General features: G+C 43.7%; 1 protein-coding gene across 1 annotated transcript in view; it reads right to left on the bottom strand.

Annotated features, from left to right (window-relative positions):
- The window catches only part of SPATA6 (spermatogenesis associated 6), a 46,590-nt gene extending 39,373 nt beyond the window's left edge, over positions 1-7,217 (bottom strand). Inside the window, exons 1-2 of the mRNA XM_054165448.1 lie at positions 7,103-7,217; positions 334-471 (exon numbers count right to left, since the gene is read on the bottom strand). Coding sequence (XP_054021423.1) covers positions 334-471; positions 7,103-7,150 — 186 coding nt within the window. The 5' untranslated portion in view covers positions 7,151-7,217. The remainder of the gene's footprint in view (positions 1-333; positions 472-7,102) is intronic.
- Positions 7,218-18,122: the final 10,905 nt, after the last annotated feature.

Here is an 18,122-nt window from a genome sequence, read left to right as displayed (position 1 = left end):
ATCCTGTAGTCTTTGTTCTTCACCTTGCCATAATTTTTAGGACAACAACATTCACTTCCTTCCAAGCCAGCAAAAGAGACACTGAAAAGAGACATCTCACAAAAGAAAAAGAACACCTAAGAAATCTTATCATACGTTATAAATGCCACATAATTCTTGAGCCACTGTGTGGATAAGGTAGGCACACACCTCCTTTGTGCTGTAGAGAAGCAGGAGTTGGAATACTACGCCATCCTCGGTGCGATTACTTGTAGGCAGGGATTTCACAGGGAGGTTTTGTGGACTTTGGGATGGGTTTTGTTTGGCTTGTGTTAGCTCTTGACATTATCTTACCTTTTCAAATACTAGTTTTTCTTGAAAGAAGAGTGGAAATGCTGCAGGGACACGCTGAGTTTTTTTGTACTGCCCAAGCACAGAGACGCTGAGATAAAGTTCCTCTTTGTCTTTCAGCAGCACTCCAGGGCAAGTTATCTGCAAGAGTAACACATTCGTTAAACAAACTGAACTTGAGTTACAGAAGCAATGGCTGTTTTCAAGATAAAAATGAAATGGCCAGGGCTGAAATGTTTGATTTCTGAGAGTCAGATTATAGCAGACTGAAGTCTGTCCTTTAGAAAATTTCTTTTCTAAAGCAATTCCATTTGTACAGACTGACCAGGAAAAATAGTGGCCATTGGAAAGTAATCAGGAACAGATTCTTCTTGCTGTAAATAAACATACTCCGGTGTCTTCAAGCACAACTGAAACCTGGTATCCCAGTCCCACTGACTATATGATGGTTAATCATCAAGGGTCCCATCAGGCTCCACATGATGAGTCACACAGAACAAGTTTACGTGATGCCAAGACGCAAAAGCCCATACAAATTTTAGCCTAGCTACAGAGAGACTGAAGCTTAGAAATCCCTACTCTGTCTGGCCATCAAAAAGGGGAAGTTTATTTGCAAATATTATATGAATTCTGTCTTCTAACATGTAAATGAGAAAATGAAACCTATTACTATCAGACACATGGCACACAAAGTTTTACCTGAGATGTTTGACCACCTGGGAGGGTAATTCAAGGCAGAAAAGGCTCCTCATCAGGCTGCCAGATCCTGCCATTAATCTCTTAACCTTCTCTGGACAATTTGTATTCTTTAAGTGAGAAGAAATTGGTATCTTTTAAAAGCTTTGATGAACACCAGATGTTCTTATTTGTGTTTTCACTGCAAGGATGTACACAGCTCATTGCAAAACTACTTGCTATTTTCTCCAGGCCCCATGGTTTTATTCTATTACCCAGCCAGAGAATTGTCACCTTTCACTTCAGCTCTACTGCTCACTTTTTATCACAGTATAATAAATATGAGGTTGTCTCTTCCAACATAAGGTTGCTAGAGAAAGCGTTCAGACTTTCAATTGCCAAGTAGAAAGACAAAGGAGGAGAGTGACAAGAATTAAAATAAGTGCTTTGGTTACAGTCTTCTACTCCAAAATGAATGTTTTACTTGAGAAATCCTAACTGTATTTAAAAGAAAACTATATAAACAGCAGAAAAATAGCCTCAGGTGAAAGAAACAGCAGAAAACAAACTGTGATAGATGATAATAAATACAGTATAAGCTTAAAAAAAAATAGTACTCCTATTCATAAATATCTGAGGAAGGAAAAAGGTAAAAAAGGGTTTCCTCTCTGTGTAAATATGGGCTTAAAATCTGCATGAAAAGTGCCAGAATAATAGATACCCCCAATTGAATCAGACTGTGAAGCATTAAACAGTTTGTTTGACACTCAGGCAGTTGCAAGTGTGAATTGGAATGGAATGGCCAGACCAGGTTGGAAAAAAACTGAGAGATCATCAAGTCCAACCTATCACCCAACAACATCTAATCAACTAAACCATGGCACTAAGTGCCTCATCCAGTCTCTTCTTAAACACTTCCAGTGATGGCGACTCTACCCCATCCCTGGGCAGCACATTCCAATGGCCAATCTCTCTTTCTGTGAAGAACTTCTTCCTAACATCCAGCCTGAACTTCCCCTGGTGCAGCCTGAGACTGTGTCCTCTTGTTCTGCTGCTGGCTGCCTGGGAGAAGAGACCAGCCCCCACCTGGCTACAACCTCCCTTCAGGTAGTTGTAAAGAGCAAGAAGGTCTCCTCTGAGCCTCCTCTTCTCCAAACTAAACAACCCCAGCTCCCTTGGCCTCTCCTCATAGGAGTGAGTGCACAAGATTTCGCTCATACAAGGCAAGACCCCTCAAACTACATACTACAAGTTGTGTTAGACTGGTTCTCAACTTTCTTCTTGACATTTTGGTAGAATTCATAACCATTTTTATCTGGGGGTTCATGTCTTTCACCTTTAAGAAGGTAATCAACATTGGCTTTTTATTGAGATAAAAAATGAGAGGTTTGAAGACATTAGAGAGGGCAAAACTGCAAACAACAGGCACCATCTATTCTGGCTATCCTGTGAAAGAAAAGACATTCTTACAAATCAGCATGTGGGGCAAAGACTGCACAAGTGGAAGCTTGTGTTTCTGCTAGCCGTGAGATAAACTGCACAATTCAGTGCCTGGACTGGAACGCCAAATCTACATCTTCATGTAACTTAACAGCAGCTCCAAAAGAGAATGACACACACCTGCAGTTCAGGAAATCTGTTGTGTAATGTGTGATGCATGGAGCTGCACAACTCTTAATGAGACAGACTGAAGCTGGTATCTGCCTGCAAGCTGTTCAGACAGGATGAGGGATCATTGTAAAACTGTAGTAGTATTACCTATGGAACAGAATATCATAGCTACAACTAACTGATCTTACAAAAGCTAAGAGGCCTATGATCAGTGTCTGTGACAGTGTTACCCTGGACTTCTCTGCTGCAGGCACCAAGAGAATGGAAAATGTGCACTGTCACAAACAGCCACATAATGAAATCACCAAAGCACCAGTGGACAAAAAGTTCACCATGAGACAGCAGCGTGCACTCATGGCCAAGAAGGCTGATGGTATTCTGGGGTGCAGTAAGAAGACTGTGGCCAGCAGGTTGAATCTTCTCCTGCTCTCTTCTTCCCTGGTGAGACCAAATCTGGAGTACTATATCCAGTTCTAGGCTCCACAGTTGAAGAGGGAGATAAGGAACTGCTGGACCAGAGTCCAATGGAAGGCCACAAGAATGCTTTGGGGTTGGAGCATCTCTCTCATAAGAAAAGGCTGAGAGACCTGAGCATGAAAAAGAGAAGACTGAGAGAAGAACTCATAAATGCATATAAACATCTAAAGGTCATAAGGATGGGACTAGGCTCTTTCTAGTGGTGGCCAGTAACAGAACAAGGGGAAACACATACAAACTAGAACATAAGAGGTTTAACTTGAATTAAGGGGAAACTTCTTTCCTTCAAGAGTGATGGAGGACTGGAACCAGCTTTGCAGAGAGGTTGTGAAGCATCCTTCTCTGGAGTCTTTCAAAGCCTGCCTAGACACACTCCTGTGTAACCTGATCTAGGTGTACCTGCATGAGCAGGGGTGCTGGACTAGATGAACTCCAGAGATGACTTCCAACACCTACCATTCTATGATCTCATGGAAATGAACAGAATTCTACTGATCCCCAGTGCCCTATGGCATTTGGTTGTTATGTGCAATTCTAAACCTGCACCTGCACATGTAACCCATGAAGAAAGGGCAGGCCTTGAAAAAATGCCTTTAATTGCCTGTTACCATCAAAACAAGAGTAACTCCCTATGAAGGGTAGTGGACAGAATTAACTTCTGCTGAGTGCAAGCTTCCAGAGAGAATAGTTGCAAAAATAATTCTCTCAATGGGAAGAGATGCCATTTTTGTCTCCTTACCTGGCAATAATCCACAATGCTATTAATTCATCTTAGTGCTTATAGCTTTATCCAACTTCACGGCCTCATTTGTGAATTCTCCGTGTAGGAATGACATGAAGAAAAATGTGAATTTCATTCTGTTGCTACATGAGCAATCTAAATGCCAGCAGCAGAGGTAGGCACCAAAATTAGTCTCAAAAACCCAAATAACAATGAAATCTCAGTCTGAGCAATCATGCATTATTCAATTTCAATTAATGGCAGGGTAAACCAAATGAGGTCTTTAACTCAGGTTTTCCATTTTGGAAGAGCAGCCTTTCAGAAAGGAAGAAAACCAGCAGTGAGATAAAGCAAAGGACTGGTAGACTCAGATCAAAACATGTGTTGGAATAACATTAGGACAAAAGGAGCAAAATCCATCAGCATCCCAAAGAAAAGAAAACCAGAGAAAATTGAACTTGTAGCACAAGTGGATAGGTTTAAAAGAGGGTTAAGGAATAGGCAGAGCATTGTAAAAGAGCAGGAAAAGGTATCAGAAATTTGGCCAAGACTTTATGTAGTATAAATCAGCCAAGATGTAAAAAACCAACAAATCTGTGTCCCAAATACAACTGAATAGTTTGCCTATGTTTTAATGACACGTAATCAAGGCCAGAAACAAACACACAAACAACTTAAAGAGTGAAATTATGGAAACAGAATGTACCCAGTATGCACCAGGACCAAGGAGCTACAGGGAGGCTGAGTCACTCTCAGCCCAGGCTCTGAAAGAATGTAATTTTTCTTGCTGGATCTGTACATAACTAAAACCTATGTTATGAAAACAAGGATAGTACCAGCTGCTGACAAAAACCCCCAAACAACACAAGGTCCACGTGAGGCAGAGAATGCAATTTGAAAAATTATAGCCCCATCAATCAGGATATTTAAATACACAAAAGTAAAGAACAAAGACATGGATGAAAGCTTGACAAGAAAAAAGCCCAGCTGTAGATCAATCAAACCAAATCTGATGTTTTCTTGGAAGCCTCTTTTCTGGGCAAAAGATATCATCTGATACTACAAGTTTTAGCTTATGATGCAGAAGATGGGAGTCAGCATGAAAGTCCTAAGGTGGTAGAGGACCAGTAAAAGGACAGTATCAATAACATGCAACAATGGGAAGCATCAAGCTGAGGGTTACTAATAAAAACATTCTTCTGTATATCCTGGGATTCATGCCTTTTAATATTTTTAAAGACCCTGATACAAGAAGTCAGAGTGTTCTTGTGGTTTTTTTCCAACTGAAACTCCAAAATCATTAGAGGTCCATCAAAAGATAGAGAAAAACCTGTTTGTGGGACCACAGTAATAAAGATGAGATGCTCCCACTCTTTGCTTTCACTGTGGCGGGGGCTAACTTTCAAGACTGGCTGAGAGGAAGATGAGGAGTGTGTTAATAAATGACATCACCTAAGGCAACAGCAAGATGCCTTCTGGAATGCTGAATTAAATCTCCTGATTAATGCAAATTCAAAGTGGAAGAGTAGCACACATCCCCATGATGATCAGAAGACTTCTGAGCTTATCACAAAAAGTACTACCAACAGAACCAGGTCTCTTTAGCTAACAAAGATCAACTGTGAAATGACAGAACTACTGACCAAAAAAAATACATCAAGAGTGCAAACACCAAGGAAGGAAAAAAAATTACTTAAGTGAAAGGCTAGTGCTGACATTTCTGTAGGGCATCAACTAGCTAGAAGGAAGTTTATAAAGTTTCCAGACCATCTTGGGAATGAAATGCCAAAGTAGGCTCCAAGCAGGGAAAAAATAAAGGCAAAACAAGTGGTTCAAAACCAGACTAAATACACTTATTAAAATTAAATTATTATCTAAGAGAAATTATATAGCATAGCAGGGACATAACTGAATGGCTCACATGTGCTGAAAGGATAGGATAGGATAGGATAGGATAGGATAGGATAGGATAGGATAGGATAGGATAGGATAGGACAGGACCAGACCAGGTTGGAAAAGACCTTCAAGATCATTGAGTCCAGGCACTGTTGTAGTCTTCCTGTTCTGACCTCTTGCAGGGTTATTTCTAGCCTTGACAGCAGGGTGAACAACAAATACCCACATCTGAAGCAGCCTAGCGCTGGAAGAACACGTTCCCCAGTAAAGGAGTAGGTCAGGGCAACAGGAACAGAAAAGGACAGTAGAGCTACTCTTTTCCAGGAACAGCATGAAGATGAACACTAGCTGTTAGAGACTAGAGCAGCACTGCTAGGGTGATACTCTCCCCATCAGTGTGGAGAAGTTCACAGTTGGCACAAGGGTGGGAACAAAGGTGGCTAAGCAAGTGGTTATACTGGGTCCATTTCCCAGTATGTACTTCCTGAATCTCTACTTGATTTCGTTTCTTGATGGCACCTCAGCTTTTCCTTGCCCCATGAGGTGCACTAACCTCTAGCACACAGTGACAATGGCATATGAAGGCAATTCCAGAGTAACAGACAACCTCCACTACTTTGTAAAAGTTGTCAGGGGAGCAATACAGACTTTTGCTTTGCTCCCAGCTTATATATCAGCAGAAGCCATTACAAAGTGCACTAGGTTCTAACGTGATTAATGTATAAACTTTCAACTTCCACAAGGACTGACCTGCCCCCACCATGTAAGACCCACATCCTTCTGAGCTGCTCGGTGCAATATCCAGTCCCTCACACGGCTGCATATACCATGTACAAGCTACTGTTTCCTGGGGTTCATTTTGCCCTGTTTTTTTTTGGGGGGGGAAGGCGGGGGGGAATAGTTGTTTGGATTTATTTTTCTTTTTGATGGGGGGCGGTGGGAGTTGGTTTGGTTGGCTGGGTTTGGCTGTTTGTTTTCTTATCGTGAGTGTTTTCCTCGCACTATAGAGCCTCTCAGTGAATCAGTGCCTCTTAGAAAATATGCTTTTCTACAGGAACGTGAGAACTGTGCAGGAGAAGGAGGGCGTCTACTTGCACCATCAACAGGGGGCACAGGGACAGGCTCCCGGAGGGCGCGCACACAGAACGAGCAGAAGCCGCTCAGGAGCCAGTCCTGAGCTGGAGCTGCAGGCGGAGGACGGCCTCTCGCTTAACAACGACGCCCGAAGCAGCCTCCCCTAAGATTCCCCGGGCCGGGATAGTGAGGCAGCGGCTAAAGGGGGGAAGCCGGGCGGGAAGCAGCGCCGGAAGAGCAAGCCGCGGCTTCTCTTCCAGCCTGCAACTCGCCGCGCCCCGGCTCAGAACGGCGGGAGTCCGCGGTCCAGACACTCACCGAGCGGACGTCGAGCTGTAGGACGCAGACCAGCGCTTTCCGCGGCATGGGAGGGCCAGGGCGGATGCCCGCCAGCTCCCGGGCCGCTCCGGCTCAGCCGCACCGCGGGGCCGACGCTGTTGACATGGCAACCAGGGCGCTTCCGGCAGGCACCGCACATGCGCGCCAAGCACGGCGGGTAGGTGAGCAGCCGCGGGGCCAATGCGGTCACAGTGGGCCAGACTGGGCTGGCCTCTCGCCGGCTGCCTCGTCGCACCTGGCGGCACCAGCTCCCGGCTGCGGCGGCGCTTTGCCGTCTGCTCACAAGGCCCTGCGCTCTCCGACAGGCTCACGGCCACCACCACTCCCACAATGCTCCGCGACGCCGCGCATGCCCCTTCCCACCATGCCTTGCGCCAGGGGCGGCTGCCCTTCCTGCAATGTCGGGCTCGTGCTGCATCCCGTGCTCCTCCCAGCAAGCCCCTGCCCGGGCTCGCCTGGGTACGCCTCTGCCCGTGTACTCCTCTGCCCGTGTACCTGTGTAACTGCACGGTCTGCGCAGCTGATGCCGCCTGCTCTCTTAGAATCATAAACACGCTTAGGCTGCTGAAGGCCTTTAAGGTCATTGTGCCCAACCGTTAACTGCCAAGACTGGTGCTAAACCATGTCCCTCACCACAGCCTCTGTGTATGTTCAACACCTCTAGGGAATGGGGATTCCAGTGGAGAAGTTTCTTCTAATATCAAACTAAACCCTCCACTGGTGCAACATCAGGCCATTTCCTCTTGTCCTATCATAGACTCAATAAGGTTGGAAAAGACCTCGGAGATGACATCAAGTCCAACCTGTCACCCAAGAGCTCATGACTACTAAACCATGGCACCAAGTGCCATGTTACTAGGGACATAACACCAACGTGCACCTTGCTACAACCTCCCTTGCATCCTCTCCTGGCTAAAGAACACCAGTGCCCTCAGCTGCTGCTGAAAAGACCTGTTCTCCAAATCATTCACCGGTGTTGGTGGCCTTCTCTGGATCCACTCCAGGACCTCAGTGACTTTCTTGTATTGAGGGGCCAAAACCTGAACACAGTGCACAGGGTGAGGGGCCAAAACCTGAACGCAGTACTCAGGGTGATAAGTATGGGGGAACAATCACTTCCCTAATACTGAACTCAGCAGTCTGTCCTCTCCTGGCATTTCCCACAGAACCCTGTGGTGCTGCTAGGGTGTATCAAGAGTGGAATCATTTCCCATCCCTTTGCCTCCCAAAGGACACACAGCCACAGTGACACTGTGACTGTGTCGAGAGATAGATTGCTAGTGCATAGACAAAGATCCAGAAGCAGGGGACATATCTGTATCCCTCTGTCTTCTTGGGTTTCCTGCAGAAGGGGGCAAAGAGAACCTTCCATGCAGAAATGGGGATGCCAACCAAGTTTTACACAGCTCAAGGGCTGAATAGCTAAAAAGCTGTGAATTTCTAAGCTTTCTTTTGTATTTTTCTTTTGATACATACCTATGTTTCATCTACACCCTGCTTGAGGTATCTAGGTCCTTTTGATTGTTTGAGGATACTGTTTTAATATCCTCTCTGAGAGACAGAGTGGATGTGGCATATGCTGAGTGGTCCCATCTTCAGTTTCATCTTCACACTTCTATCTGAAGCTGTCTCCTCAGGCCTAACTTTCTGCTTTCATTGCTATACAAATTCAAACATATGCCACTGGTCTTGATCACCATATGACAATGGCAAGAGCATTCCTCTATGTCTTCGCTGTTATGTTATTCTCAGAGTGTTTGTAGTCATGTAATACACCAAAACAGTCTTGACTTTCTGATTTTTCTTTTTCAGCCTCAGACTGTGAGGAAGTTCAAGCCTTTAAATATTCTGTGCAAACTCACAAATGCAGCTGGAGAGAGAGGAGGAAACTGAAAGGACAATTTCAGTCCCCTCAAAAAGAGATCAGTGACTTAAATGCGTCCTATGACTTTAATTTGATGATGTCAAAGAAAATTCTTACTGAGTAATCTAGAAAGCTAGTGCTAAGTGATCTAGAAAGAAGCAGCCTTCTCAAAATGTTTGTTTGTGGGGTTTTGTTTGTTTGTTTGTAACTGCACAAAGCATAACATGCCTGTGCAGAGAAAAGTGAAATTTATAGGTGGCTCAAATATCATTGCTAGTACTTGATACCAGTCATTAAAAATCAATAAATAAATGGCTGGATACGCATGAGCACAACTTCTGTAACAGCTGCAAGTCTTTGTATTTGCTTGTTTTGGGGGTGTGTGGGAGTGTGTGTTTGTTTTCCTGAGCAAAGCTCTGTAGTTTGAGCCTGGAAAAGACTCATTTTTTGAATTGCAGACCTATAATACATCTATTAAGATGGGGCTGACACTTGGATAAAATAACTTTCTATGCATTGTCAGTCTCAAGGCTATGATAGCATTCCAGAGTTAGTGAGAGGAAAATCGTCAAAGATCCATAGCATCAGCTGGTAACAGTATTAAAATGGTTTATTGCTTATTTTCAGGTACCTTTCATATACATGCACTTTGCAGGGATAAATAATGTGTTAAAGATTGTGAAGTATGAGATATTATGGTAAGTGTGGCCATATAAGAACAGAAGATAGATAAATGCTGGAATCAAAAATGGCATCATGTTTGTGATGAAAATTTAATATCCATGTGCAGTGCCCTGGAACAGAAGTACTTTATAACCCTTGAAAAAGGAGCACAAGGCAGGACAGAAAGCTTCTCCAGGGTGATAAGGCAGCGATGAATTTCAGTGCTTTTTCCTGGTAAACCAGGGGAAATCAAGGGTAGATGGGAGGGACATGCACTCTGCACAGCAATGCTTCTCCATCCCTCTGGTCTGCAGAGCTTCTGCCACTCTGCCCTGCTGGGCCTTGGAAAGAAAGGCTGCTGCTGCTGCAGTGTTTTTCCTGTCCATCCCTTTCTGCAGCAGTGTGAGATCCATCTGGATCCTCTCATTGAAGTGAAATGTCTGATTTAGCCTTACATTTACACTGCTAAATCGATGATGCAGAGATCTGGGGGGCAGTTTGGGGAAACTCTGACTTTCAGCACAAATCTTTTTGCTGACAGTCAAAACCGATAAGCAAAACCACACACACAGAAAGCGTGTGCTACTTTAATAGACCTGAGAGGTTTTAACTGCTCTAAATTTTCCCTGCTGTGAAAGTGCATGAATTCCTTTGCTTTTACTAAAGTAAATCTTCTTGTAATGCTACTTATGCTTAGTTCCATGTAATAACAGAGCCTGGATGACAGCTCTATATTATGTTAAGGTTTTTTCAATCTCCTCCATATAAAAGCCTCATCTTTTTCTGTCCTCCAGGCCTTCTGACTTGATTCTGTGAAAGAACCCCGATGTCATCAAAATACTCAATTCTGCTCTTATTTCTGTCATTGCAAACCCAGAGTAATTGTCAAAAGAGTGAGATTGCACTGGTTTACAATAACTGCCAGACGATTTATACCATATTGTTGGGGGGCTCGTGATGAGCAAGCCTCAGGATTTTCAGTGCATTGAAATACGCTACAAAATGTGTAAAGTGGGACAAATAGGAAGAGTTAGGTTTGCAAACAGGGGATATTCTAGAGTTCAGAATCTAAAAAATACTGTGGATTACGTGTTAGATAGAGTTAGATCAGATAAGACTGGAGATCAGAGAGCAAGTCTAACATCACTGCATTTGTCAGAGACTCACTTTTGGCTAAGAAACCAAGAGGGTTTTTTTCATAAACTTAGGAAGCATTATGCTGGGTGCAAGGTGTCATTGCACAGTCATTCTGGCAATAAGAATGAGGGAAATAAAGGAGCTTTCCACATTTTTTCCACCCTCTACTGCAGTTCTCAGAAGTGTTGTCAGAGAGCCATTGCTGTCTCCTCTCAGGCCCTGCTGCTGACGGAGCAGCCAGAAGAGACCTCTGCCTTACGGCACATCGAGCCCTTTATTTAGACATCACCACCATTGCCTTGTCATGACTAACTGTGGAGAATTCCAGGAAGACACCTGCTCAAACAACAGCAACAAATTTTGAGTTATGGAAAGATTTCCATACTAGAAAAGGCAAACAAGCAAAGCATTAAAACTGTTTTACTTTGGAGAGAAGAAAAATAAGATGTAATACAGAAGAGGTACATAAGGGATTGAATAATATGTAGAAATGGATTCTTCTATTTATTCATGCCTGTTTATCCTTTCAAAGGACACATACAATGAAATTAAAAGACAACACAATCAAAACTGATAGAAGAAAGTACTTTAGATAGTGAAACTCATTATCTCAAGATACATTCAACTGTGTTCAAAGCAGAATCAGAGTGCTTTAGGGACCCTCCAGGACAATACCCACATGCATTACTTATTTTGATCTTCTCACTCACTGTGCTAGGTTAAATGTGCAATTCACAAAAGTCAATTCCTGTGCAAAGAATTGTAGTGGAGGAAAACAGCCAGCAGAAGCTATGACTAAACAATCCCAGTACGCTGTAGAGCAGAGCTGGAAGAATTCTGTAATGTGAGAGATTCTAATAGGATCTAAGGGGACCAAAGTGAATTGTATTACTGCAGACAGTAATGTAGCAGGGAAGGCAGAGTGTTAGATTATTGATGAGGACAGACGATGGAGATTACCTGAGGGTGTCAGCGCACTCTTCACAAAATACATTTTCATCTAATCTTTCTACTTTAAAGCAGGGGGAAAAAAAGTTGCCCAGAAGTTAGTATTCATTAATATCTATTGCTTTAGAGAAAGGCCACAGTGATTTTGTCGATCCCATCTTATTGAGCGTCTTGCTCTTTCCTAATGTGCAAGGATGCAACTGGAAAGAGCTCTCTGGCTTCCTTGATGAACCTGCAAGTCGCTACAGGCAAAAGGCCACCTGGTTGTGTTACACAGATGAAGCAGCAACCTTTCTTCCCTGTGTCCTTCTGGTCTCACTAGTGCCTAGTGATTGTTTTTCACTGTGCATTTGGGGAAACTCAGTGCTCTCCTAACATTTCACCACGGCTCTGCCGTGACAGAGAAATTCCTCTGTGTTCCTGCTAAGCCAATACTTGCTGTGGTGGGTGTCACCATTAACTTCACTGATCCTTGATGTCTCTCATGTCTGCAACAAAAAAAAAGGCAAGCTACCTAAAGACAGTGAAGATTTCTTAACACATAAAGTGTTTTCCAGGTCTGCTAAATTCTTTTCTGACTGGCTGCAGCTAAAGAAGGAATCCAATCTGCTTCGATTACAGCCACCAGAGGAATATTCCAGAGCTTGAATTCAGTTGCAGTAATTGGAAACTTGTGTTGTAAAGGAATTATCTAAATTCATCTGAGAGGTAACTTCTATGAACACAGTCTTATGAATTTGCAAATGCTGCAGATACAATCAGCCAAGGCAGCATTAGCTTTGTAGCCCTAGAAAGTTCCTGGGCTCTCCCTTAAGTCAGTTCAAAAGAGGTAACACTTCCCTTTGTGTTTTGTACATGCATGTCTGAGATAGAGACGTTGCTCCAGTGAAGTTTTGTGCCTGAAACAAAATTCTTCTAACGAAGTTATAAACCCCTGAAAATAGGGGGTTTATAATGGGGCTGCTGATAGGCCCTTAACAATAGCCTTGTGAATGGCGCTGCTATAATTAATGATACTTCAGGAAGATTTATAGTCCTTAGACAGAGATAAAACAGAAATATCATTGCTTCTTTGCCTCCCATCATTTTATCCTCTATGAAATTTTATGTGAAATAAGTCAAATGAAAAATGTAAGCTCTTAATCTTTTCCTAGAGTCCTGTCTCTCACTTGATGAACACTTTTGCAGAATAAATTAGAGCTTTTTATTCCTTCTGTATGTACAGCTTTGTATTAAAAAAAAAAAAAAAGGCAGAGAAAAGAGCATTGTTGGGTTGGCAAAGCAGCCCAAGATGATCATCGGGGAGGAAGCAGAAATTACCAACTATTCTTGTCCATTCTTCTGCCATCTCAGAGACAATGACTCTGGTCCTGCAGTAATTCAGAGCAGCTGGCTTGGAAGCGTACAAAAGGGCACCTATTTTCTGCACCGAAGAGCTGCTGCTCACAGGGAGTTAGCTGCGATGGCTCTAGCTGCAGCAGCAGTAGCACAGTGGCCTGAGCAGAAAGCCAAAAGCTGTGGCTTTGATTACAGTGGATAGTACCTTTGTGTATTGAAAAATGCAGGATACTGTATGGATCTTTAATATAACTGGGAAGGGCATAGCATGAGGCGGTTGCTAGAAGCCAGAGCTAAAAAAATGTGAATTAAATATTGAGCATTATAACATAACAGATAAAATGAGTAACCACTGGGACAGGCTATCAAAAAGAAAGTGAATTCTCCACTTTCTGACAGTACCAAAGGAAAACTAGAGGCTGACTAAAGAAATACTTTGCCAAAACAAAACATATTTCATTCAAACAGCAAGAAGAGTAGCAACAACATTTAATGGTCCCTGATGTACAGGAAGCTACCCTAATGGTCTAACTCAATGTTCAGTCTGTAAACATTCTGACTTTGTAAATTGTGTTAAGAAATTAGATGGTAAAGTGCTGCTGCTGCTTATTGAGCAGAGAACAGAGGAGAGGGCTCTGAATAATTCACTTTGGAGCTTGTGCAGTGCAGCACCTGGCATTGCCAAAGGAGATGCTGGGGGTAGTGGGCAGTGCTGGTAGCTCTAAGGCCCTGAAAGCTGAGGCATAAAATGGGCTTCAAGCTTACCCAGGTTGTCTTAACTGAGCTGCTTCTTAGCATGGCCAGGAAGCAAGTGTCAGACACCAATCCTCAGGAGAAAAAAGCAACACCTTTGGGCAGCCAGGCTGAGGCAGCAGCTGAATAAGGGGCTGAGAAATCACAGCTTTGGCATAGGCCACCTGAAATGGCAGTTAAAGCTTGAAATCCATCACATTCCATTATAGTCCTGGTCACTGACTTCTGTTGGACTCATCCAGCTCAGATGGCATCTAGTTGCTTGTTTTTCAAAAGCCTCTCTGCACTGTGTCAGGAGGTTTGTCCCTCTGCCCATTAGAGTAGCTGTGTTTGAGCATCTTCCATGTTAATTTGACTGGCAACAGCAAAGTCACTAGAGAACCTCAAGGTCTTTCTGGCTGGTTTGTTTTCCCGTTATAGATGGAAGCTTTTTCTTGTATTTGAGAAGAAAACTGAAACAACTGAAGTTATTAGCAGGGTCTAATAGGGAGCTCTGAGATCTGTGCTCAAATTCCCCATAAATTATAACATGTCTCCTTTAAAATTTTTCCAATCCATCAAGAACAGAGAGGGATTCTCTTTTTTTTTTAACAAGAACTTTTGGGTTTCAATGGAATTCACTCTGGAGGGCAGAACATATTTTTTACATTTCATTGTAAGGAAGATTTGTAAAGGGGCAGGATTGAGGCTATTATTAGAGTCTTTCCTAAAGAAAATCATCAAATCCTTTCCAGCACTAGGCAGATCTGGGCTAGAAAGTATAACAGGGTGGCACAGAGCAGCCCAGATAGTAACAGAGAGAGAAAATGGAGCAGGAAGAAAGAAGAAAATGGAAACCCAAAAAGAGGAGCAGATGCCAATTAGAATCCTTGCTGTCTGCAGCAAGGGGCAAGTATAAGAAGCAGTAGGAAAGAAAGGGTAGAGTGCATCAGTGTTAATCACAGACATAGGAAAGTAGGAAATGTTTTCAATGAGCTTTTAAAAGCAAAAATTGAGTTAGCAGCTTGGAAGAGAATTCCAGATCCATCAAGTGTGGGAGCAAAAATGCAGAATACCAGGAGATAGCTCTGAGCCCTAAGCAATTAAATTCTGAAAGTAGTAAGACTTTTTTGTGTGCTTGTTTTAAGGGAAAGCTTCTCTCCCTCTCTTTTTCTCTCTTAAGGCAGCACTGTCTTCCTTAACCCTAAAGAAGGCTGTATTTAGTATTAGAAGAAAGTAACTCTCACCTGATTTTCACTGTCTTAATAGTATATGCATACAGCACCCAGTTACAGCAGTGTGCCCACGTGGCCAAGAAGGCCAGTGACATCTTGGCCTGTACCAGGAATAGTGTGGCCAGCAGGAGCAGGGAAGTCATCCTGCCCCTGTACTCAGCACTGGTTAGGACACACCTTGAGTACTGTGACAAGTTCTGGGCCCCCCAATTTAAGAACGATCCTGTGACACTTGAACGTGTCCAGAGAAGGGCAATAAAGCTGAGGAGGGGTTTGGAAAACAAGCCCATTGAGGAGAGGCTGAGGGAGCTGGGGTTACTTAGCCTGGAGAAGAGGAGACTCAGGGGAGACCTTATTGCTTTCCACAACTATCTGAAGGGAGGATGTAGCCAGGTGGGGACTGGTCTCTTCTCCCAGGCAACCAGCACCAGAACAAGAAGACAGTCTCAAGCTGTGCCAGGATAGGTTTAGGCTGGAGGTTAGGAAGAAGTTCTTCACAGAAAGAGTAATTGGCCATTGGAATGTGCTGCCCAGGGAGGTGGTGGAGTCACCATCACTGGAAGTGTTTAAGAAGAGACTGGATGAGGCACTTGGTGCCATGGTTTAGTTGATTAGATGGTGTTGAGTGATAGGTTGCACTCGATAATCTTGAAGGTCTTTTTCAACCTGGTTAATTCTATTCTATTCTATTCTATTCTATTCTATTCTATTCTATTCTATTCTATTCCTATTCCTATTCCTATTCTACAGGAAAATGAAGCACCAAGGAACTGGAACTTGCCCTGTCTCTGGCAATAAGTTTGCCCAAGCACATAGTTCAGGTGAATTACCTCTGGAGCTGGATGCATTCCACCAGGCAAGCATCTGACACAGAATTGAGCAGTGTGTGCATCACAGCTTTGAGTTTTCTGAATACCTTGGGGTTGGAGATGAGTTCCAAAATTCGCTTGAACTGTTGCTGACTTCAGTGGACATTGGAACAGGGTGGCTGAACTGTGAGGGTAGGGATGATTCTCCATCCAGCTCTTAAGGTACAAAGCACTGCTTAACATTTCTATGCTGCCATTTTAGCTACCTGTAAAATGAGAACATTAGCAGTCACTTAAAAGAGAAAGAAACCCCCACCAATTATCTGCTCTTAGAAGCTGCACAATGCCATTATTAAAAAATAAATAAATCCTGTTTCCAGCTTTGGCTTTATCTGCAATGTCAGAAATAATAGCATGGTCATGAGTTTGGGGTTCTTTTATCTATGAGTCATTGTTAAAGGTTAATGAGGAAACTAACACTCTATGAAAAGATTGTTTTCTCATTAGTTAAACACTTCTCTTTTTCAAAGCTCTCTATATTCCTAGGATATTATTCATTTATTATTTGCTGAACAAAATCTTAATCAGTCCCTCATTTCAAACAAATGCAGTCAATGCCTTAGTTCCAGTCATCAGTTCTGGATCAAGGCAGCCAGAGCTCCTGACACAGAGTTTGTGCCACCTCCGTGTTTTAACACTGGCTTTGCAGTGGCTGCCCAAGGACAGATGAGGTTGCATCTAGTGTATGTTAGACTAGCTCAGAGAGGCAATGCCTAACATAGTGTAAACCCTGCCAGCACCATGCCAAACCTTCTGTGGTATACTGAACAAACTTAAACCAGCAGGATAAGCGTATGTGAGATCAGTGTTTTACATAGAATCAACAAGGTTGGAAAAGACATCACACTGCCACAGTGGTTTGGATCCAACACTAGGAGGCTTAACGTCACAGTCTGGTCACACACTATGTAGTTACAAGGAAGAATCACTGTGATAAAGCATCATTCAATTCCAACAAATCTTAAAGGACACATCCATTTTCTACTCACTGGGATAGGTTATGGTAATGAAAGCAATGCTTTTGGCATGGGAGAAGATGGATCCTACATTAACAGCTTCAATCAAAGCCACTGTGCATGTGGCCCCATGGGGGAAAGATGAGCACTTAGAGAACAGAAAATCAAATATTTGCTCAAGCCTCTTAGAATCATGGACTCAATAAGGTTGGAAAAGACCTCAAAGATCATCAAGTCCAACCTGTCACCCAAGACCTCATGACTAAACCATGGCACCAAGTGCCACGTCCAGTCCCCTCTTGAACACCTCCAGAGATGGTGACTTCACCATCTCCCTAGGCAGCACATTCCAACAGCTAACAACTCTTTCTGTGAAGAATTTTCTCCTCACCTGCAGCCTAAACCTCCCCTGAGGCAGCTTGAGACTGTGTGTTCTTGTTCTGGTGCTGATTGCCTGGGAGAAGAGACCAATGCCCTCCTGGCTGCAACTCCCCTGCAGGTAGTTAGAGACAGCAATAAGGTCTCCCCTGAGCCTCCTCTTCTCCAGGCTAAGCAACCCCAGCTCCTCAGCCTCTCCTCACAGGGCTTGTGCTCGAGGCCTCTCCCCAGCCTCATTGCCCTTCTCTGGACACGTTCAAGTGTCTCAATGTCCTTTCCTAAACTGAAGGGCCCAGAACTGCACACAGTACTCAAAAGTGTGGCCTAACCAGTGCTGAGTATAGGGCAGAATGACTTCCCTGCTCCTGCTGGCCACACTATTCTTCATGCAGGCCAGGATGCCATTGGCCTTCTTGGCTACCTGGGCACACTGCTGGCTCATGTTTAGGTGGGTGTCAATCAGCACCCCCAGGTCCCTTTCTGTTTGGCTGCTCTCCAGCCACTCCGACCCCAGCCTGTAGCACTGCATGGGGTTGTTGTGGCCAAAGTGCAGCACCTGGCACTTGGGCTTGTTGAATGCCATCATGTTGGACTCTGCCCATCTGTCCAGCTGGTCAAGGTCCCTCTTGCTCCATGCCAGGGGTGCACATGCCAGCTTTTCCAGTTGGATGTGAGTCTTAATCACCAAAAAAAAACAACCCACCATCCAAAACCTCTGAAAACAGGGCTTCATGACAGAAACTCCTGCACAGCTGTAACAGCCAGTACTCAAATGCTGCTGCTGCTGCTGCTGAACCACGAGGAGGATATGGCGAAATGTGCCGACTTCGGCAGTTTTCCCCTCTTTTGTTGAAACTAATGAGTCACGATTAGAGTAAT

The sequence above is a fragment of the Dryobates pubescens genome, chromosome 11 (assembly GCF_014839835.1).
Source record: "Dryobates pubescens isolate bDryPub1 chromosome 11, bDryPub1.pri, whole genome shotgun sequence".
NCBI lineage: Eukaryota > Metazoa > Chordata > Aves > Piciformes > Picidae > Dryobates > Dryobates pubescens.
The sequence above is the reverse complement of the archived record's forward strand: the minus strand, read 5'-3'. Positions and strand labels throughout refer to the sequence as shown.